We start from the raw sequence: 23,192 nt of genomic DNA on the forward strand, positions 1-23,192 counted from the left end.
CCGAGCGCGCTCCTGCCTCTGTGGTGGAGGTAATGAGCAGAAACAGACACCGATGTGAAATTTCACACACTTTTAATGTATTTATTATTCTGGCTCGTTCCATAAGGGATGCTATGTAATCTGTAATAATCTGGAGCTGGTATTGTTAGAGTCACTCGTGCTGCCAGCAGTTAATTCGCCCGTGTGTCGCCGAGTGTCATCGACTTCCTCTGGCTGTCACGCGCGTCTCTTCTGCTTTGAACACCGTGTTTAGAGCTGTAGTTAATCCTCATGTCTTGGATGTCTGACTGTCCATGAACGCACCAGAAGACCTGGTGAGTTAATCTGTCGCACGTGAGCCGATGGATGATTTGGGAAATGACGGTCCGGTCCTTTAATTTAAACACGATGCATGCTCGCCATCTTTACTTCTTCTTGATGAACTTCCTGCGGGTGGCGTTGGGGTTGGCCCGCCTCCTGCCGCCGCCACACTGGCCGTCTCTGATCTGCAGGTTGGCGGCTCGGCTGTAGATGTCGTTCTCACAGAACGGCGACGCTCCGGCCACGTAGTCCGGGTTGAAGACATCGGTCTTCTGGCGAGCCTTCCGGGAGAGCCTCTGCTGGGGGAAGCGCTGGTCCTCCACCAGCTGGGGGTTGGTGGAGTGTTTCCCCCCCTGAGGCAGAGGCAGCGTGTGCTGAAACACAAGACGGCAGCGGTCATGTTTAGGACGTTTAGACCCGACTCAGGCAGAACTGAAGCGGTCTGAAAAAACGATTTACGCTGCAGATGCGAACGCAGAGTCATTTTAGAAGTGATAAAACGCCGCGTCTCACCCGGAGCCCTCTGGGGTTCAACACTTTGGGGTTTTTGGAGAAATGCATCTGCATGCTGCCATCCTCGTTCACCGTCACCGCCAGCTTCTTCAGGGTTCTGTTCCCGCAGTGAGGACAGAAAGCTTTGTTCATGTCGCTCGTCGTCCTGGAATCGAAACATTTAACAGGTCAATGCTCCTGGACGGGCAACCCCTCGCTTTATTCTCCTTACAGCCTCTAAGAACAGGACAGGTCACTAACATCTGTCCGTCTGAGGAACATCTGTCCTCTCATGTTAGGTTTGTTCCAACCCTGCACTCCACGCTCCATCGTTCTGATCCACTTTAACATCTGTGCTTTTTCTTAAAGCAGGCGTGGGCGAACTCCAGGCCTCGAGGGCCGGAGTCCTGCAGGTTTTAGATCCAACACAGCTGATTTAAATGTCTAAATGACCTCCTCAACATGTCCTGAAGTTCTCCAGAAACCAGGTAATGAACTAATCATGTGATTCAGGTGTGTTGACCCAGGGTGAGATCTAAAACCTGCAGGACGCCGGCCCTCCCACCCCTGGTGTAGAGCCACTTTAATGGATTATATTCAGATTTTTACATGATGTTTTATTTTGACCTTATTTACATCTGTATCTCTGGAGCACCTTTATTATATTTTTCTATGTAAGCATCATTTTTACTGTGTTTTATTATTTTTATTTTAACCTACTCAAGCAGCAATTTAATACATTTATTTATTTATTTTATTCCTTTCATTGACTTTGTCCATTTTATTTATGTATTAATTTATCTTTATTCTTTTAATAAAGCAGTCCTGACATTTTCACTTGTTCAGCACCTTTATTCTACTCTTGATATAAATTTAAATGTTTTAAATGTCGTGTTTTGTATTTTTCGCTGGAACGGATTCGAGCTGCCTCCCTTTCAGCCTGAAGAGGTTTTGTTAACTTTGTTCGGACTCACTTGAAGCAGGCGTGACATCTCAGGATGTAGTTCCTCGCCTGCTTGATCAGCATCCCGTTCACAGAGAGAACGTGAAGTCCGATCTGAATGAGAACGTTCTGGGACACAGACAGCGAAAGCTTTTTGAAGTCCGGCGTAAAGCAGGAGAATATTTATTCACGCAGCGGTTTACTGAAACCATTCACACAAACCTTTAGACAGAAGGTGAAAAACAGCGAATGCACCGTCTGCATCCGTTACCTGCATGGCGAAGTCGGTGGTGAGACAGCCGACTTTGATGTCAGCTGGAGCCGTCCAATCAGCGGAGTCCATTTTCACCTCTTTGATGTTACCGGGAGTGATCCATCCTCCTCCATCGTCATCGTCCTCCTCGTCATCTTCGTCATCAGGCTCGTTCTCTTTGTCCTCGTCGTCCGATTGGCCCGCCGACGCCCTTTGCTCCGCCCTCTCCTCTGTCTGTGGTGATTCGTTGCCCTCTTTCTGTAAACAAACATCATCATCATCATCATCATCACTGCAGTCTGACAGGTGACAGAAGTTATGACTCAGTGAGAGATGTAAAATTCCTCCTTTGTCTCCTTGCTTCCTCTCACATGCATCCTTTCCTACGGGGAGATGTTGAGGAGGAAACCCTGTTTATCCCACGCCATCAACGTCAGGAACGTTTTCCACACGATTCACTATTTACACATTACAAGAATAAGACCTCAGATCACACTTGAACTACTTTTTCTCTTGAAATGTGCTGCAGGAGGTGGAGGTGGTGGGCATGTACATGAAGTTCAGAGGCTGCAACACAACAACAGAAATAAAAGGGTAATGCACTGATGCACTAGAGTCTGACTGGCGTGTGAAACCATGCAAACACAAAGACGCCTGCAGCCCTCAAAGTCTCATGGAGGCTCCTTTAAATATGAACGAGGTCTCCTGCAAACTGCAGCCGGTCACACTCAGCCACGAGCGCTCACTGAGGGGCTGAACCGAGGCTCAGAGGAACACAAAGGATTATTCTGAACTGTGAATCATGCAAAGCTGCTCTACGAGACTCCCAGCATGAAAACATTCTTCCCTTTCAACTCACCAGTAAACCCAGCAGCTCATCGCTGAAGGTCAGGAGCGGATCCCTCCAGAACAGAAAGCTGCTGAACTGGTCTCCGTCCGAAGTCGTCCGTGTGTCCGCTTGTTTCTGTCCGCCGCTCGATTTTAAACCCTCCGCTGGACCCTGACAGAGCAGCAGCGATAACACACACGCTGTGTTTACGTGCACAACCTGGAGACACAATCTCTTTTCCAACAACACGGCACCCAACTCCATTCATCCACCCATGCCTCCGTCCATCCATCCACCCATGCCTCCATCCATCTGTCTGTCCATCCATCCTTAGTGGCCGGGGAAAACAGATGTTCCTCTCTTCAGACATTTTCTCGGGAATTTCCACCCAGCTGCGAGCTTTAACCTCTCCAGTGTGTCCTGGTTCTGTCCTGGGTGAAACAGTTAACCTGCAGCGCTGCAGGTTTTCTGGTCGGACCCCCAAAGCACCCTAGCTGGCTCCCTTCAGTGTGGAGGACTAACAACCACTGCACGATGTTCCAAACCAGTTCCACATGTTTTCACAGGAAAAAACCCAGTAAAGACACAGCACCACAAAACCTCTGTGCTCAGAGGTGGAACCACGCCACTGGCTGTGGGAGGGGACAGACATTCACACATGCAGCTCACAGAGTCCGTCCTCCATGATTTTATTCTGTGGATGTTACTTTAAACTCTGCTTCTTTGGTCTTAGAACAGTCAGAATAATGGAGCTGGTTTCATCAGTGGCAGAGAGATTGTGTATGTGTTTGTAACAAAGGCAGCTCGGCTCGGTTTCTGAAGCTTCTCGCCTGTTTTCTACGATCGCTTTAAGACACGTTCACAGAGGAAAGGTTCTGAGCATTGAAACTATCTGTGCAAACACAGACGTCTGTGTCAGCAGAGGGATTTAAAACCCTCTGAGGAAGTCGTTACAGCGAGAGTCGGTGAGACTGTGAGGTCCAGGTGCTCCTCGTCCTCTCGCCACGGCATGAAGTCTCAGACCGTCACTTATCGTGCTTTTAATGTTTGTCGCATCAAAAATACAAAAGAATAGAAAAAGTCTGAGGAAATGAAGACGAGCTCCGAAACAACATCAGAACAAAGCTCAAAATTGTGTATTTTAAAAACTAAGCACAGACGAAGGTCAGCAGAAGGTACATCGTCAGATTTTCCCCAATTTTAACTGACAGCGTAAAGAAACGAGAGATTTACAAGAAAGGAAATAACTTTTTTAAACACTTTGAAAGGAGTCGAGTATTTCTGCCTGTGACGTTCAGATTCTCCTAAATCTCTCAAGTTTGGTTTCCTGATTAAAATAATTTCACATTATGAGGAAAAGATGCAAAAATTAAACGACAGAAACTTCTAAAGCTACTGTCTCAAAACATCTACGATCGAACCAAACAGAGCTGTGTTTCTTTCCTCACCAGTAAACCCAGCAGCTCGTCATCGATGGCCGGCAGCGGCTCCCTCCAGAACTGGAAGCTGTTGAACTCGTCGCCGTTGGTCTCGTTCGGCGTCTTCTTTTCCGTCTCCGTCTGTTGGACAATCGTGCTGTCCGCAGGTTTCTGAAGACGCAAACACAAAGTGAGAAAACGTTCCTGTCTGCACGCCGGCCTGACGGCTGACACGAGCGTCCGACTCTCACCTTGGAAGGAAAGTGGAACCCGGCGACGTTCATCGGAGTCTCGGGGTGGCGCTGCGTGCTCTGAATGTTCACCTGGATCAGAAAATAACCAGAGGAGTCTGAGTTTATCACAGTGTGGAGTTAAACTTCTACGTGTCTGCTGTACAGAGTCAAGAATAGAATAGAATAGAACAACCCTTTATTGGGATTGTACAACCAAAGTATGGGTGCAATGAACACGCGAGGCTAACTGCACAGGAGTAAAAATATACATAAATATTAAACACATTAGGAATAAACAGCAAACAGGAGCGCCAGTCTGTGTGCTGCAGGTACCTTAACCTCCGGCTCCTTCCTCAGGTGCTGCGAGCCCACGTTCTCCAGCTCCAGCTGGTAGGTCAGAGCCAGGACTTTGATGTCGGTGGCTGAGAGACTCGGATAGTCCCCGGTCTTCTTGGAGAACTCTGTCACTGAAAACAGACACCAGGATGTTAAATCACACCTTTACAAGAGGTTTGGGATTCAGACGCCCGCTCACCGTGTCTGATGTGCTCTGGATGAGGTTCCTTAAAGTGCAGCTGGTACGGCAGGAAGGCCAGGCTCCTCCTGGTGGGCTTGTCTCGGATCTCTTCCACCACATCTTTCAGGGTGTAGATATTCCTGCCGATTTCCTACCAAATAAAACCAACAGAGTGAGATAACATCGGGAAGCTTCAGCCTCATCTTTATCGTGGCAGCAGCCAGAATTCATTTTTTTAATGCGCTTCAAGCTAAAATCTTTATTAAAGTTCCAGTGAATATTTATTTTACTAAACACGGTTTTTTTCTCCTTTAACAGTCTGAGAACAGAGACCAGATCCGGACCAAAAACCTGTCCATCTACGTTTAAACCTGAACTACAGCATCCGGTGATGCTTTGAACACCATTGATCCAGATCTCCTTTCTCTGGACGACATTAAAGATCCGGGACCAGATGAACACATTTAACTCAGTTTTATGGTCCTGGATCATTTATTGTCCCTGTGAAAGCAGAAGACGATCCGGTTTCTCGGTTTGTTGTCGGGGACCTGTTGGCCTCCAGCTCCACGCTGAGTCCTCTCCCCCCGGTCTCTGAAGCCCCTCTCCCGGGTCAATCACACCCTCACAACCCGGTCCACCTGTATCAGGAGGGACAGACTCACCTGGAGAGGAGCTTTCCTTAAAAACGCTCCTGCATCTGCGACAACATGCTCTACCAGGGTGGTCGCCATCTTGGTTTGGCGAACAGCAGCGGGAGCGACCAATCAGAAGAGAGGGGAAACACTCGTGACACGTAGAAGCCGAAAACACGTCATTCATGTGGGAAAGTTGAACTTAACCATTAAAGTTGTTTTTAAAAAAGTGAAACGTTTGTTTTCTTATTTAATTCGTGTATTATTTTAATCGATGTATTAATGTAACTCATATTTTATATACAGTAATTATATAGAACAGATCGCGGCTGTTATTGCGTGTTGTTCCCACTGTCCTGAACGTCACGTCACTTTAGCGTCACGTGGTGTTTGTTGACGGTAGGAGAGGGAGAAAGATGGCGGCTCGCTGGAGCAGTGAGAATGTTGTGGTGGAGTTTAGAGACGCCCAGGTGAGTTTTTCTTTCTTTTTTTATTTATTTTTATTTTTATATTTTTAATTTCATGTTTGTACGAAGCGCCTGCGCGCGCAGGTCAGGGAGCGTTCAAAGTCTCGTAAAAGAGAAAACTGCTCAGTCCAAGTTGAATCACCCGGACTTTTTTTTTTTTTTGTTATTTATTTATTTATCTTATTTTATTTTATTTTTTTTAATCACCCGGACTTCTTCTTAGTGTTTGTTGTAGATCGATCCAGTTGAATGTTTTTAATCGATTAATCGATGGAGTTGTTTATGTGGCACCGAAGTTAATCAGTAATTCAGGTGCTTGAATAGTTGTTCTGGTCACTTTTAAAAGCGCAGACTCCAAACATTTTTGATAATTTTTGAATATCTGTATATGTAATAGTAAAATAAACAGAAACAAGTTGATAATAAATGATCATATCGGGTAATTTAATATCACCTGAAAGCTTCGTTGTGTCAGCAGCAAAGGTTACTTCGTCTTTAATCTCACGTTTAATTCAGGGAAAAGCACATCTGCTCTGAATGAGAGGAAATCTCTCTGAACTGAAGTTCGACGATTTTAATTCTGTTTGAATTTTGATTGTCACTAAAATAGGCACAGTGAAAATTACACGGCGTTAGCTAAAATTAAAAACTGTCACTGCTGCTTTTGTCTCGTGTTTTCAGGCCACCGCCATGTCCGTGGACTGCCTGGGCTCCCACGCTGTGCTGTCCGGGTAAGTTTGGGTCACCTGAACGCGCCACAGTCCTTTTTCTCAAACAACAAATAATGAAATGTGTTTAATGTCACATCAGAGGCTCGTAATTACTCATTAGTCAGTTAATTATTCAGTTTCAGAGCAGCTCTGTCCGCTGAGCTACAATAAATGTTTGCGAGAAGGAACATAAGTGTAGTAATAATACATTAATAATAAGTTAGTATCAGAATGACAGGATACTTAAATTATTAAAAAGTTAATAAAGATAAAAAAGTGAAAACGATCTATATTTATATAAAAAATCAACTTCATTATGATTTATGACATGAAAACATTTGAAATTTGCAGCTATGAAATTTTTTATGTCATTATTTAGAGTTTCAAGAAAGTCAAACTTTGGTTAAGAAAAGTCAAATATTAATTTAAAAAAATATTATTAATAAGAAGTTAACACTGAGACAAAGTCAGCTGTAATAAAATTTTAAATGATCTAAGATTAAGAGATACAAATGAGATACAGATATTGAGGTAATAATAATTAATATATTTTTTCTCATATTTACTTCCAATCAAATCACTTTTATTGTCACATCACATGTGCAGGTGCACGGGTACAGCACATGTGAGTGAAATTCTTGTGTGCGAGCTTCACAAGCAGGTGTGCAAAATACAATAACATAAAACAAGCAAAATATAAGAACGGCTAAATCTGAGAGTTATATGAATAAATATGTGTACAATATAAGAGTGTATGCACATTACTGAATGTGTATACTAAATATGTATATCTACGTGTGTGTGTGTATATACACATTTAAAAAATTAAATAGAATAAACAATAAAATAAAATATACAGAGGTTGGCAGTTGGACATGTGCAAAACAAGTGGCATTTATATACAGTGTGGAGTGCATAATGTTAAAGTTCCAGTAGTGAAGCTGAGGTGTCTATGACGTGTTCAGCAGTCTGATGGCCTGATGGAAAAAGCTGTCTCTCAGTCTGCTGGTTCGGGACCAGATGCTGCAGAACCTCCTTCCTGATGGAAGCAGTCTGAACAGTTTATGGCTGGGGTGACTGGAGTCCTTGATGATCCTCCCCGCTTTCCTCAGGCACCGCTTCCTGTAGATGTCCTGGAGGGAGGGAAGCTCACCTCCAATTATCCGTTCAGAACACCGCAATACTCGCTGGAGAGCTTTGCAGTTGTAGGCGGTGCTGTTGCCATACCAGGTGGTGATGCATCCAGTGAGGATGCTCTCAATGGCACAGTGATAGAAGGTCCTGAGGATGCGGGGGCTCATGCCGAATCTTTTCAGTCTCCTGAGAAAGAAGAGGCGCTGCTGCGCCTTCTTCACTGTTTTGTTTGTGTGTACTGACCACGTAAGATCCTCAGCCAGGTGTACGCCAAGGAACCGGAAGCTGCTCACTCTCCACAGCAGCGCCGTTGATGGTGATGGGGGTGTGTACTTCTCTGCACCTCCACTATCAACTCCTTTGTCTTTGCGACGTTGAGGGTGAGATGGTTGTCTCGACACCAGTGGGTCAGGGCGCTGACCTCCTCCCTGTAGGCCGTCTCACCACTGTAGTGTCGTCCGCAAACTTCACAATGATGTTGGAGTGGCTAGTGGCTTCATTTGTGTTGTTCCTGTTCTCCAGTGACAAATGCTTCATTTCTCCTGCAGCATATTTTTGTAATTTTTAATGATTGAAGATTTTAAATTCACACGATTTTACCTTCTGTCACCGTAATCGTGCCGCAGGCGTCGCTTCCTGTACCTGGTGAACCTGGAGTTGCCGTCTGAACCGTCGCGGAAAATCGGGCGACAGAGTAAGTGGGACGTGGGGACGGTCCAGTGGAACCCGCACAGATCAGACGCCCACGTCTTCGCCGCCTCTGTGAGTGAGACCTCCAGAATAATTCATCATAAAATCATCGCAACAGAAATAATGTCGTGTAGGTAAAGAAGGTGGAGGGTTTGTGTGTTTCCCAGTGTGTATTGAACGTGTGTGCGTGTTGTCCTCAGAGTAACCAGCGGGTGGATCTGTACTCGTGGAGGGACGGCTGCGGCGAAACGCACACCTCCCTGCAGGGGCACACCCGGGTCATCAGGTAACAGCAGATCAAATCAAACGCACCCATCAGCGGGTAAACGCGGTCCGGCCTCACTGATGTGTTCGTGTCCGCAGCGATCTGGACTGGTCCTGGTTTGAACCCGAGTTCCTGGTCACCAGCTCCGTGGACACCTACATCTACATCTGGGACACCAGGTCAGAGCAAAGGAAGACCTTCCAGTATCATGTTTATTATTTATTATTATCTGTCTAAGACAAAACATTCACACGTTCCCGCATTAACATGTAACCTGATATAACAAGTGTGCTTACGACGAGCTTCGCTGGTAAAATTATCTTTATCCTGATTCGTGGCCTGGACTACGAAGCTGGTTTAACAAACCCAGGATATCTCTGTTATCTGGCTTCTCTTAGCCTGACATCATCAGTTAGACTAAGAGGTCACAGGGAAGTGGTGATCGTCTGAAGAATCCCGACAATACTTCTGAGTGATTTTTGATTCTTTGACCCCACAGAGACACTCGGAAACCCACGCTGGCGCTGTCCGCGGTCGGTGAGTATTTAAAGGGCGGGACTGTTTCCTCCGTCAGTGTCCACATGACCTCACACAGCTGACACATTCAGTTTGAGTCTAACTGACCTCCTCACAGTCAGTCAGAGTTAGGCTGGTTTGTGTGCTATAAGGGGACGCGTCCACGAAAGCCTGATGTCCTGATGGAGTCGGGCTCAGGATTAAACGAGAGGGCAGAGCAGAGAGCGCGCACTTTACCGATGTAAACACCAAACAAGCTTTTTCTTTGCTCATTTATTCATTCATATGTTTTTCTCTTTACCGTCCTCACTGCCTCGCCAACACTTTCAGTTTTGCATCAGCGTAGCGTCTCAGCTTTATTGTCATTTATAAACGATTTCATGTCAACTTCTAAGGGGATCCTTGAAAAGTCTCCATTTAGATTTAGGCAAATGTGTTCAAGCTGGTAATTACTTCGTAATGTATATATCAGTTCCTAATAACTGCTAAAATTTAGAACCAGCGGGTCGAGGAAGTCACACCCAACAGTTTTACATGAAATGAAACCATAAATGATTTCAAACAGTAACAACGTCTGAAGTACTTTAGAGGTTTTACATTGTAATGATCAGTGTTGGTCAAGGTACTTGAAAAAAGTAATTAGTAACTAATTACTGATGACTTCTCCAAAAAAGTATTCTCATTACTTTACTGATTATTTTCAAAAGTAATTAGTTACTCAGTTACTTTTTAAAAACATGACACACATGAATATGTAATAAAGTGACAGACCTTTCAGCCCAATTCTACTGTTTCTCTTTATTCCAGCGCAGAAAATAAAATAATGTTTTGTGTTTACACTTCAAATAGATGCAAGTAAAACACAGCAGAAAGAAATAAAATCAAACATTCAGGACTTTTAATCCATTACAGGACAGGACTGAGTCCTGTCGATCTTAAATCTGTGGTCACCTGTTTAGCAGGAGTGGGGCGGGTGGAGGTTTGCCCTGGTGCAGGTGTGCCGTAGAGGTCGTGTCAGTGGGAGGATCCGGAGGTTTCTCTGGGAATTTCACATTCCCGTGGCAGCGAGCTCGCTGCTCGCTCAGAAGTTTTGGGATTTTCTTCGCTGTAAAAAGTTTTCTTCCCACGCAGAGTGAACAGCGGACACTAATGTTTTTGTCACTTTTTCTGGAATCAAACTCAAAGTAATGTGAGTACTTCCACGCTTTAAACGCTGCACAGTCGTACTCTCCCTGCACTCCATATTACCCGTTGTTGATCTGCACACGTCTGTTACCACGAACGTCGCACGCTCGGACGTCATCTTCATGGGACACTCGCAAACAAAATCACGGTTTAGTAGTGCAGTGTGCTTACAGGAAAGTAACACTGGTCCCTTACTTTACTCGTTACTTGAAAAAAGTAATCGTTATCACTGATCTCCGGCCTTTCATTGGTTATTATTGTCATGTGCTGATGCAGCTGTGAGCAGAGGCGGAGACTGAGTTTAATCCAATCAGAAATCACATTTTTACTACATTTGGTTTGTTTTGTTTCTCTCTTTCTTTTTTTGTCTTTTGGATAAACGACAGCAAACCTGAGACGTCCAGATGGCTGAGTGTCTTTGAATGCACCATAACTGCTCTTAAATGCAATATTATGTGGGAAAAAAAGCAACTGAATGTTAAAGTCAGCTGTAGTGATGGATGAACTTTGCTTGGTTAACTCTCTAATTACAAACTAGTTCTCCCTCCTGCCAGCTGGGGCGTCTCAGGTGAAGTGGAACAAGAAGAACCAGAACCTGCTGGCGTCCAGTCACGACGGTGACGTTCGGATCTGGGACAAAAGGGTGAGCGCTCCCGTCCTGACTCACTGGCTTCGGGCTGACGTGTGCACGTGAACGCACTCAATCGTCTCACGGTGCGTGTTTCCTCTGAGCAGAAGCCGAACACGGCGGCAGAATACGTGGCCGCTCACCTGTCCAAGATCCACGGCCTCGACTGGCATCCGGACAGCGAGTTCATCTTCGCCACGTCCAGCCAGGACAACTCAGTGAGGGTGAGAGCAGAGAAAACCCAGAGGCCACAAATAAGCATGCGAAACACTCGAGAAACAGCAGATTCACATCCTGTCGCACGCACGTCCCAGCTGGAAAAACAGAATTCAGAGCTGCGTCTGTCAGTGTGACCTCTACTCTACCTGAGCACTCAAAGCTCTCAGAGTATTGTGTTACTGAACAGGCTCACGAGGAAGAAAAAGCAAAACCAACCAGCTGATTCGCCTAAAACCAAAACAGAGGGATGAAAAAACACCACAGAAAGACCCAAATCACCAAAAAGAGACACAAAAGCACCGCAGACATGTTTAAATAATTCTTTAAATGCACACGAGCAGAAAAACATCTGAAAAATAAACTTTTCATGTTTTGTGCAGTTTTGGGATTACCGGCAGCCCAGGAAGTACCTGAACATCTTGTCGTGTCAGGTGCCGGTGTGGAAGGCCAGGTACACGGTGAGTGTCGGCCTCGTGTTTGTGCTTCTGTAGTGGGATAAAAAGGATGAAGCTTCAGGGTCTGACAGGTGAAGCAAACATGGAAGTGCCTTAACCCTGCATTCATGTTAATGGTCAGCAGGGGGCGCCACTCTGGTTCCAAAAATACTGCAGGCTGTGTAGAAGTGTGTGAGGGGAAAAACCCTCAGATCCTTTGATCTGTGTCCACTTTTATGATGACTTCATGGCCTCCATCACGGCCTCCACCCTCCTGCAGGGTGCTGCTCGTGGTGAAATGCACACAGACAGCTTATATTTCCTGGTTCGCCTGGGGTCACAGTTTCTGCTGCCTTAGCATCAGATCACAACAAATTGGGGGGCACGGCGCCTTCGCGTGCTGAGGAAATTTACATCACTCGGATCCAAGCGAACCTTTAGCACCCTGCTAACAAGCGCAGCGGCTCAGTAACTGCCCCGAGCGGGTTATAACCGTGGTCAAATCTGGATTTGTGCAGTTTGCTGTGCATCCTCCAGTCACATGCAGACTCGCTGGATTTGCGCTTGGTTATAAAACTGAGGAAAAAGCAGCTCAGTGTGTTTTTGCCTCGTCAGCCGTTCTCCAATGGTCTGGTCACGGTGATGGTTCCTCAGCTGAGGAGGGAGAACAGCCTTTTACTGTGGAGTACGCTCGACCTCAACAGCCCCGTCCACGCCTTCGTGGGACACGACGACGTGGTGCTGGAGTTCCAGTGGCGGCCGCAGAAAGAAGGTGAAACTCGCCGCAGAGATGGGGAAAAGCAGAGCGGAGGTTTGTGGCTGTTTTCTCTCCTCTTCAGTGACGCCCTGTCGCTGTTTCCCCTGCAGGCTCCAAGGACTACCAGCTGGTCACCTGGTCCAGAGATCAGACTCTGAGGATATGGAGGGTGGATCCTCAGCTGCAGAAGGTCAGCACGCGGCGTCACGGGGACGAGCTCACACAGAGACTTGATTGGCTGATATCTGTGCTGTTTTTTTGTTGTGTAGCTGTGTGTCAGTGACGTGCAGGAGGACCTGATGGACGCGATGTCCCTCACCGCGGAGTCGGAGAAGCCTCTGTCGTCTCAGGAGTCGGAGGGCCAGCAGAGCGGGGGCCCCGCCTCGGAGAGCCTGCAGGGTGAGACGACGAGCTGCCTTCACACGTTTCACTGACTGCACACTAACTGACGGCTAACACAGACGTCACTACCGTCTCAATGTGAAACTATATGAAAGCATGCGAAAAGAAGTGTTCCAGGAACGCGTGAGGCTGCAGCAGAGGATATTAGAAAACTCTGACTGTAAGCAGATGTAACATTGATCCAGGTCCAGTCTGAGTCTGACCTCTGACCTTTCTGTATGCATCTCTCAGATCAGGACGGGTCTCTGACTGCTGGAGGTCTTCAGGACTCGGCGGCAGGTTCGGGTCTCGCTCAGACTCTGCAGCAGGAGTTCTCTCTGGTCAACCTGCAGATTAGAAACGTCAACGTGGAGGTGAGCTGGTGCCTGATGGTAGTGAGGAAACGTTTCAAAGGAGGGCGAGCAGTCCTGAGCTCACTGATGGACGATCATTGAAATCAGACTGATTGGTGATGTTTGTTTTGTGTAGATGGACGCGTTGAACCACAGCTGCGTGGTGTCGGCTCATTTCGGGAGCCATCAGGTTCACCTGGTGGTAAAGTTTCCGGCTCAGTATCCAAACAACGCCGCGCCCACCTTCCAGTTTGTCTCCCCGACGACCATCCCCTCTGCCATGAAGACCAAGATCCAGAAGGTACCCGAACGCACCACGCTGTCAGTAAACCAGACCTGTGTATGCTGGAGGCTGCATGCAGCTCACGCTCTGATTTCTTCTGTATTTTTTAAATCAAACTGACTGTGATTGAAGCTGTAGTTCAGTGAGGTCTGTGTTTGAGGCGTCTCCCTGTGCTCAGATCCTCAGAGACACGTCTCTGCAGAAGGTGAAGAGGAACCAGAACTGCCTGGAGCCGTGCGTCCGACAGCTCGTGTCCTGCTTGGAGTCTGATATGGTGAGAATAACGTCACGTGTCTGTCCCTGAAGTCCTCCACCAGCAACACCAGAACCTTTAAACGGACCACACCTGGGGGCGCTGCTCCACTACCACCTGTCTCGCTCTCGCAGGTGTAGGCTCTGTTTTGTGGGGAAACTTTGTTTGCTGTATTCTGGTGAGGGTGGTGTGGTGGTTAGCACTGTTGCCTCACAGCAAGAAGGTCCTTAGTTTGACTCCGGGGTCTTCCTGTGTGGAGTTTGCATGCTCTCCCTGCGTGTGCGTGGGTTCTCTCCGGTACTCCGGCTTCCTCCCACCGTCCAAAGACTTGCAGTTAGTGGGGTTGGTTCATTGGTGAATTGATTGTAGGTGTGACTGTGATGTGAATGGTTGTCTGTCTCTGTGTTAGCCCTGCGTCAGGCTGGCGACCTGTCCGGGTTGTACCCGCCTCTCGCTCTACGGTAGCTGGGATATATCCCAGCTCCCCCTCGTGACCCCGAGAAGGATAAGGGATATTCTGTTGAATTTCATGTACAAATTATTTTTGTTTTTGTTTATCTTTTACATAAGTTTATGTTGGTATAGGAAAACAGTCATGTGACTGTAACAAAATCTCAGCCAATCACTGCTCTGTCTGTTTCCTGTCTCAGACGCAGGAGGACAGTCCGGCCTCCGGCCCCTTCGTCCTGTCCAACCCCGTCACTCCGTCCCTGCAGGCGTTTCCTCGAGTCACCAACACCTACGGCTCCTACCAGGTAACACCTGCACCAGGTAACCTACTCTGTGCAGGATAGTTTTCTTCTGTCCTCTCCATGTGACAGCTGAAGGGTCGTTTCTGCCTGACGCTCTCAAAGTGTCACAGGAGATTTCTGCTTCCTTCCAGGACGCCAACATCCCGTTCCCTCGGACATCCGGAGCTCGCTTTTGTGGCACCGGCTGTCTCGTTTACTTCACCCGACCGATAACCATGCACCGCTCTGCCCCGCCCACAGAGCCCACTCCCAGGTAAGATACCACACCTCTTTTTTTTAACAATCATGTCAACATTTCTTTACATTTTTATAAACAAACATCAGATTTGTAGGAAACAGATGACGCAAAGTTTACAACTTATCTTGAAAATTTCTTTGGCGTCGGATCTCCTCCCGTGTCAGCGCCTGTTTTCATGGCGATGTGTTCATGTTTTGTTCTCATGATGGAGACAAACTTTAAAGTGTCCCTGCAGCTCTAATCCTGAAGGCTTTGAGCAGTGACTTTTGATTTTTAGCCGACATGGATGTGCTCAGTTTGGTTTTTATCCAGGTATTTATGACATATTAAAGAAAAGTGCATTAAATTAACATAATCCAAACATTTTCCTTTTAAATGGATGTTTTTTGTTTCGTTGTATCCGTCTGATAATGAAACATCCAAACATGTCTGTGGATGCGAGCTGTGGTTATAAACTGTTGTGGTTCTGTTTGATGGAGCTCGGATAAAGTACACGAACCTGCGTGTGTGTGTGTGCGTGTTCAGGTCCCTGTCGGCTCTGTCGGCCTATCACAGCGGGGTCCTGACTCCGATGAAGATGCGTTCAGAGTCTCAGAGCACTCTGCGGCTTTACAGCGGCAGCCCGACTCGCTCGGATAAAGACACCGTCTCCATCTCCTCCTTCTACTACAAAGAACGGGTGAGACCCTCTCTCACACACACACACACACACACACACACACACACACACACACACACACACACACACACACAGGTCCCTTTAGTTTAGCCTCTAGTTTTCCCGGGAGTCTCTCGGGGTCTCAGTCATAACACTGTGTTAAGATTCGTCCACTCTGAAAACGGTCTCAGCACCGTTAGTTTCACAGCTGTCGCTGCTTTGATGTGTTTACAGTGACCTCAGCTTTCCTCTGTCTGCAGGCTGATTACAGAAAACAGAACATGTGTTGTTTGTTGTGAGATAGAGGATTCTTTGCATTACAGAAATATCATACCAGTCCTCTAATGTTGAGCCTTCTGGGTTGAGCTGGGCTTTTGTTCTGGCTGTGACACTCAAATCAAACACCGATTTATTTTTAAGGTTGCAGATAATCCAGAAAGGAGTTCCCTTTTAGATGAGCCCAGAATAAAGAGTGAGCCGACATGCATGGAAACAAATATCACATGACCGTTCCCGTACACTGGGCGTTGTTGTTTGTAGGCGGTTGGAACTTGACCTGCAGAGTTGAACTGTGCAGCAGCTTCTAGCGTTTGTGTCAGAGGACCTGTTAGACCTGTGGCTGCTTTAGCCTTTTATATGCACCACTTATAAAAGTGAAACTGTTCATCGTATAAAAGATGGAAACCGGTTGTTTGGTGAAGCCTGTTCTGGATGGCTCGAGCTGAGCGTTTGACGGAAGACGGGTGGATCTGAGTGACAACCCAAGAACACCGCACACTGATTGGGTAACAGCTTGTGATTGATCGCACCGTGCACACTGATTGGCTGACGGCTGTGTAATCCTCTCTCCTGATGAATAATTTATGTTTTACTCAGTATTACAGACAATAAGATCATCATCAGAGCACGGAGTCGAAGGCTGTTTCCTGTTGTCTGTATGGCTTTGAAGTCTTTTTGCATCCAGAGTAGCGCCCCCTGTTGGCCATTAAAATCAGAACAGTGGAAAGTAAGCTGGTGGCTATCAGCTGAACAGCCATAACATCTGCCTGGTGTTTTTAATTGTTTCTTTGTGTAAAAATGGCTGAAAAGCTACGTGAGCTAAAATAAACATACACATCCTTGGCGCTTGGGCCCAGCGGGGGGCCGCAGTGAACTGCTGGAAGCTCTGGCTAGCTTAGCGGCAGCTGTGTATCCGCGCTGAATTAACCACTGGCAGTTAAAGCCTGTGTATTTGTTTTCTTCTTGGAAAAGGTCATGTGACGAATCAGGGCGTGACATCTGACAGGCTTCGATATGGAAGGGAACGCTGATGTTGTCATTTCTATAAGAATTAGTTTTTAAAACAATCTCTGCCTCAGTCACAGGCTGTTATAAAGTGCTGCCAAACAAACTCATGTGTAAGTGAGGTGTGAAGAAACACTCCTGAGTCTGGACCCTGACAGGAAGTAGAACCCTCGCCGCTCGCCCCTGTCGAGCTGAACGCTGCTGCTGTTTCCTGTCCCGTCCTCTCTGATCAGTTTCTGTTTGTTTTGTTTTTTTATTCCTGTGTTCCTGTTTCTCTCCGGCCAATCACCCGCTCCCCTTCCCCCATGCCGCTGTGGGCCACTCCTCCTCCTTACTATCCGAAGCTCCCAATCTCTGCCTCCCGCCGCTGGTCTGTCCAAACCCTCCACGATTGGCCGGTACTGAGCTCCTCCATCCGAGCACCCATCCCCGTTTCCTGATCTCCGCCTCCGTCCTCTCCTCTCCTCGCTCTGGGCTTTTCCTCAGCGTTCGGGGTTAACTTTGGTTTTTTTGCATGTCACTGATTGGCTGCAGCCGCCTCGACTAACACATCCTGATTCTGCTAATTTAATAACAATATTAAATTATGTGTTCTGGATTTAAGTGTGTCATGAGAAACTCTCAGGGCTGATTTACGCTCTGTGAAAAACTGCAAGTGTCACAATCTGAAGAAGTTTTAACTCAAAGGTTTGAAAAAAGTGTTTTGTACATTTTAAAAGTGCTAAAAAAACATGTCTGTCATAGTTAGTAAGTTTACAGCAGAGTGCTGTTCGTCTGTCAGCGAGGGTTTGATAAAGGCGGTGCAGAGGTGGAGCGCGGGTGAAGGAAGAATCCGTGAAACTGTGGCGTGGACGCAGACGTGTTTCTGGACACGGGCCTCAGCAGCGGCTCACAGAGGTAGAAGCTCTCGGGGCAAAGCTGATGTAAAGACGCTAACATCAGGATGGTGGCGTTTGAGCAGCTGGGGTTACTTTGCTGCACTTGGATTGGATGCTGCAGGGCTTTGGTGCTTGAAGAATTTAAGTTGTTTTGTTTTTCAAAATAAAAGACAGACTTCCTCTTGCTTCTTGTACCGAGCAGCAACTCCAAAGGTTCACAGCAAAGGCAACTTCCCTCAGGTAGCGTGGGATGAAAGCGCAGTGATTTTAGGTTAATTTGCAGCGTTAGCATGACCGATAATTCTGAGCACATAACTGAACTTAAATCATGTAACGGTGCTGCAATAACCCTGCTGCCCGACTTCCTGTCTGCTCATCAAAGTGTGAAGCTTTGAATGTTCACTAACATTTAACACGTCCAGGTAAGTCTCAGCGCAGAGCTGCAACTTATTATTGAAAATAACTTGGCCGCATAATCGTGTGTCACTAAACTGGAAGCTAACCGTGTTCACACTGCGAGCTGCCGAGGACGACGATCAAATGGAGATCAATCAATCAGCACTAATCGCCCTCTTATCAATAACAGAGTGAACACATAAACACATCTTTGCGGGAAGGCTCGGAAACTGCTGAGGTGAAGTTTATGACCCATGAAGAATGTTGTTGGGTTAATCCGGCCTGTCTTTGACCTTCCAGGTGAGATTTTTAATGTCAAGAGTTTCACTTCCTGGTTTAAGAGAGGAAAAAGGGCGCTGGCGTAGGTCACAGGTGACACAGGTGCTGAAAGATGAGTGCAGCGGCCCGAGTTCGATTCTGGTTTTCTGACTTTTTTAGAGGTCACCAAAAGATCTCCCGACAGTCTGGTGTGTAAGAATTCACCTCTGAAGTCTCCTGTGGTCCAAAACAGTCAAAGGAGGACTCGAGTATCGCAGTATAACAAAGTGAGGACACTTCAGTTAGGAAGAATATAGGACTGTGAATCCGTTTGACCTGCTTTGGTTCAAATCACAGTGACCACAGGTGCACCGGCGAGACCACGATGAGACCGTCGCTCTCTCCTCACCGATTTCTCTTTACTTTAGCTTTTTACAACCATCCTCGTCACTGCTCGTAGCACGAGATGGTACCTGGTAGGATAGCACAGGTTTGCTGTGTCTCCCAGCAAAGAGTGTGGAGGAGCTACCAGGAGATGGGTCGCCTGGTGGAGGAGAGCTGCATGGGGCTGTAGGACCAGTATCTGTCAGACCTCATGATGGTCCCGTGCACGCTGATTTCCTCCTGGTGCCTGACCTCACGTGGCCAGAGATCCTCTGTGATGCCATGGACCGGCTCTCATGTTCCTCAGGCATAAATCCCACTGAGACCTTTGGTAGGCGTTGTGTATCGGTGCATCTGACACTGCCTAACAGCTACAGACAGGAGCTTATTGATGCCGTCATCCAGGTCTGGGAGGAGAGCTCCCTGGACAAAGTTACAAAAAGTACCCTTAAAAACAAACAATCACTTAATCTCAAAGCTCGGAGTCTTTGGTCAGTCAGCGTCTCGCAGTGTGAACAGGCTCTTGAAGAACACCGTCCTCCGGCCCACTTTTAATCAGGTGGTGCTCTGTTGTGTCCTCTCGGCTCGCTGTCTGTCTGTCTCTGTCTGTTAGAAATCCCGCCGCTTTAAGACGAAGCGAGAGGGGACGGACTACGGCAACCGTCCGATCAAACTGGCTGGAAAAGTCATCATCCAGGAGATCTCCTGCCTGCTGCCCGTCCACAAAACTCTGGGAGAGAACTACATGTGAGACACGAGGCTGTAAAACAAACACTCACCCACTCGAGTCACATCACAGCTGATTCACAGAAACTCATTTAAACAGATTTAGCCGAGCGTAAAGGCCAAAATAATCCTCTGGTTCCTCTGAAACAGGAGCATTTGATGCCTTTCAGTTGCTTATGATAGAAAACTGTGTCTCTGACTTATTTCTGTTATTTTATTTATTGAAAAGGTCAGATTAACTAATCAACAATCAATCGAGAGAACAAGAGAAATGAGCCTTTGCAGGAAGGTTTGGATCGCCCGACTATCACACAGACAGTCAAAGCCAAAGCATAGACTGTATATAAAAGATGGATTTACCCCCCCTCACCAGAAGCCTTCACAACATCGAGATGACGGCTGTTGTGATGTAAAGAAATTCTTCACGTTCGTGTTTCGCGCTGATCGTTACAGGTTTATTTTCTCTCTTCAGCCTGAACATGAACGACATCCAGGAAACGTGTCAGAAGAACGCAGCAGCGGCGCTCGCTGTCGGACGCAGAGACGTGGCGAAGGTTGGTGCTTGCATCCTTTTTATTTTTAACTTGCATTTGAATCAGATTTTGAATGCTTTTGTTGATGCTACACAAGTAGAAACTATACAAAACGTGGAGCCAGGAAGGTTTTAGAGACGAGGTAACAAAATCACAGAACAGGGAAGCAAAGTGAGTTTAGTTAAAACTGAGTTTAGTTTGTGGCTGAAGTGTTCCCCACATAAAGAGAGCAGAAAGTACTGAACCAGAGGTGCTGTCCGCCTCTTCTAAACCCGCCTCTCTGTGCAGGTTTGGGCTCTGGCGTCTGCAGCAACCAATCAGGACCTGAGCCCAGACTCTGACCCGGACATGGAGACTCCTTGGGCCAGACACCCATTCGGACGCCACCTGCTGGAGACTCTGTGAGTTACTGAGAGCAAAGCTGAGGCTCCTGATCGCCACGCCTGTGCCGCGTTGAGCTCTCGGTTTGGGTGACGGAGCAGCTGATTCACATGTTGATTCTCTGTGTTTCAGCCTGGATCACTACAGTCAGATAAGTGACGTTCAGACTCTGGCCATGCTGTGCAGCGTGTTCAAAGCTCAGGCTCCGCCTCCAGACTCTTACGCACTATTCGGGCACCATACGTCACGGGCCTCCGCGTTCCCCCCGCACCACGCTCGTTATGTGAGTCAGATTAAAGGCTGCTTATTGACAGAAATGGAAACAGCTGAGCTGAGGTACCGTGATGTTTGGGAAATCCTGTTTAGAAGAATTGATTTTAGCTTTAGTTTTGGATGAGAGTTTATTTTTTAAATAAAAACTTTAAGCGCCCACTCGGCTCTTTGACTTCCACACCAGCTGACTCCACAGGGTTTGTTTAGGTCATTACAGTAAAATCAGCTACAGGAAGTGATGTAATGTGTGTGTTTGGCTATCTCAGCCCAGCTACACGTCCAGCTCCGTCACCTCGGGCTCCTGCTCCAGCACCTCTGACTCCATCACCACGACCACCTGGAACCCAGGTGAGGCTCCTCAGCTCCTCACACACGCCGCCTCTGGGAATGTTTGGATTCATCTCCTGTTTTTGTTTAACTTCCAGGTCGAGACTCTGAGCACGCCAACCCGTGGGGCGAATCCTCTCCCGACGACTACCGCTATGTCAACCAGGGCTACACAGACCCGCGAGAACGCGAGCGAGAGCAGCACGTGATGAACAAGAGGTGACATAGCTCCGCCTCCAGCTGCGCCTAATCATATCTGCCCAGCTGTCAGTCTGATGTCACTTCCTCTCCCTGTGCAGGCTTCTGGACCCGGCCAACACACTGCAGTTTGACGACTTTAAGAAGTGCTACGGTGAAATCTTGTACCGCTGGGGTCTGCGAGACAAGAGAGCCGAAGTGCTCAAGTTCGCCTCCTGCCCACCCGAACCTCACAAAGGCATCGGTGCGTCTTCTGGGGAAGAAGTCGCTGATGTGTTAGAACAATGAAATAACACGCGTGACTAGACTAACTTACACTGCAGCGACCTCACCTGCACCTCTGATTCACTTGTGCACTATCCAGCATGTCTCTGTTATCCAGCTTCAGTTACCCTAACATCATCATTCAAGCTAAGGAGTCACACGAAGAGTAAACCCAGGGTTTATCTAGCTACACACAGGAAAGAGGCGGGGTTTGCAGCATCTGACCAATCAGAAACGTGTTCAGGTTTCTTTCTATAAAGGAAAACTGTAATGTTAGAAGAATGTGAAGAGAGTAAACAAAGAATAGAGGCACAGCTAAGTATTTAAAGCTCTGAGGAAGACAAACCTCACACAGGTGAAGACGCTCTGTGTCCGCAGGTGTTGCTGACGCTCTTCTTCTGTCGTCTCTCTGCAGAGTTTGGCGTGTACTGCTGTCACTGCCGCAGTCAGGCTCGTGGGACGCAGTGCGCTGTCTGCAAGCGCCTCACCTTCCAGTGCGCCATCTGTCACGTCGCCGTCCGCGGCTCCTCCAACTTCTGCCTGAGCTGCGGCCACGGAGGACACACCAGTCACATGATGGACTGGTTTCGGCGGCAGGACGAGTGTCCGGCCGGCTGCGGCTGCCACTGTCTGCTACAGAGCACCTTCTGACGCGGCGCGGACGCTCCGCGTGATGGGGTCGCCATGTTTAAAACCTCCTCTGTGATCACATGATGGGAGATCAGCAGCTGCTCTGCTGGAGGCGACATCAGTCCGTCCGACACTTCGCTCCAGAGCGAGATCTCAGCATCGAATCCAGTCCAGGAGAGATGGCAAAGATGATTTATTAGCACAAGTGAAAAAACACGGACGTTTTTCTGTCTGTCAAAGCTGGAAAAGTTTGTACGTGGAAAAAAGTGCAAAGAAAACAGACTCATCGAACGCAGATTATGAAACACACGACTCGACTAAAATCGCATTTTTGTGGCAAATCAAGTCACTGATGTGACCTCACCTTTGGTGCTTTGTAACACAGCGGAGTTGCCGCGCTCAGAAGCGAATGATGCGGCGAAGACTCGCAGCAGCTCTCTGCCTCACTGCAGACGCCGTCGCAGACTCTGACGGATTTCTGTAGAAAATTAAAGACTGAATAGTTTCAAATGTTATAAAGTATGTTTGTGCATGAAATCTGAATCAGTTGTGCTTTTCTCCAGCGTCCAGTTTAAAACAGACGTCGCAATACAAAGGTCACTGTTCACATAACAGCCTGTAGTGTGTGTGTGTGTGTGTGTGTGTGTGTGTGTGTGTGTGTGTGTGTGTGTGTAACTAAAGCTCGATGACATCATCAACCACTACGCTTAACCTTTATCTAAAAAAGCTACAAGTTACTGAAATCCAAAGATGCATTTCAGGCGTCACTTCAGCTGAGTTCAACACACCCAGATGTTTGGTGGCTAATCTACGCATCACATCACTTCCACTTTCCCATGCTGTCAGCTGATTGTGACATCACTGGTCTGGTCCAATCATCTTTCAGGCCAATCAACCTTTACACGTACTTTAAATCTCAGTGCACATCTGCCATTTCACTTGCAGATGCCTTTGTGCAAACCACCTCCATTCAAGCATCTTCATCTCCACCACCGGTGTCCCTGCACTAATCCCGATCCCGCCGGGATTCAATGCCATCAGAGACAAATATCTCAAAATGAATTCTGTACTTCAATAAATCATATTCGCTTCCTTCCTTGGACCTCTCTTTATTGATATG

The 23,192-nt window shown here is 47.3% G+C and overlaps 2 protein-coding genes across 6 annotated transcripts; one reads left to right on the forward strand and one right to left on the reverse strand.

Moving 5' to 3' along the window:
- Positions 1-55: 55 nt before the first annotated feature.
- LOC101476480 (NIN1 (RPN12) binding protein 1 homolog) lies at positions 56-5,779 on the reverse strand. Of its 2 annotated transcripts, XM_014407945.4 has the most exons (10): positions 5,648-5,779; positions 5,004-5,136; positions 4,802-4,935; positions 4,487-4,558; positions 4,266-4,406; positions 2,848-2,988; positions 2,007-2,246; positions 1,767-1,864; positions 814-958; positions 56-674 (listed from the first exon to the last, which is right to left on the reverse strand). In XM_014407945.4, the coding sequence occupies exons 1-10, from the start codon at positions 5,714-5,716 to the stop codon at positions 405-407; spliced, it is 1,443 nt and encodes a 480-aa protein (XP_014263431.3). In that variant the 5' UTR covers positions 5,717-5,779; the 3' UTR covers positions 56-404. The 2 variants fall into 2 exon arrangements, with proteins under 2 accessions (XP_014263431.3, XP_014263452.3); XM_014407966.4 differs by lacking the exon at positions 2,848-2,988.
- Positions 5,780-5,967: 188 nt separating this feature from the next.
- wdr59 (WD repeat domain 59) lies at positions 5,968-22,615 on the forward strand. 4 transcript variants are annotated; one of them, XM_004539868.4, is made up of 27 exons: positions 5,970-6,087; positions 6,766-6,815; positions 8,555-8,690; positions 8,819-8,904; positions 8,982-9,062; positions 9,383-9,420; positions 11,139-11,227; positions 11,320-11,436; positions 11,812-11,889; positions 12,481-12,637; positions 12,733-12,812; positions 12,892-13,021; positions 13,256-13,377; positions 13,493-13,657; positions 13,818-13,913; positions 14,543-14,647; positions 14,776-14,897; positions 15,408-15,561; positions 17,169-17,222; positions 19,354-19,487; positions 19,939-20,020; positions 20,288-20,400; positions 20,513-20,663; positions 20,920-21,001; positions 21,079-21,199; positions 21,280-21,422; positions 21,858-22,615. In XM_004539868.4, exons 1-27 carry the CDS (start codon positions 6,034-6,036, stop codon positions 22,091-22,093), a joined length of 2,976 nt encoding a protein of 991 aa, XP_004539925.1. In that variant the 5' UTR covers positions 5,970-6,033; the 3' UTR covers positions 22,094-22,615. The 4 variants fall into 4 exon arrangements, 2 of the variants coding, with proteins under 2 accessions (XP_004539925.1, XP_004539926.1); XM_004539869.4 differs by lacking the exon at positions 17,169-17,222; XR_013099397.1 differs by lacking the exons at positions 17,169-17,222; positions 19,354-19,487; positions 20,920-21,001; ... (1 more) ...; positions 21,280-21,422; positions 21,858-22,615 and having other exon boundaries at positions 5,968-6,087; positions 20,513-20,654.
- The last annotated feature ends 577 nt before the right edge of the window (positions 22,616-23,192 follow it).

This window comes from Maylandia zebra, linkage group LG1, assembly GCF_041146795.1.
Source record: "Maylandia zebra isolate NMK-2024a linkage group LG1, Mzebra_GT3a, whole genome shotgun sequence".
NCBI classification, from domain to species: domain Eukaryota; kingdom Metazoa; phylum Chordata; class Actinopteri; order Cichliformes; family Cichlidae; genus Maylandia; species Maylandia zebra.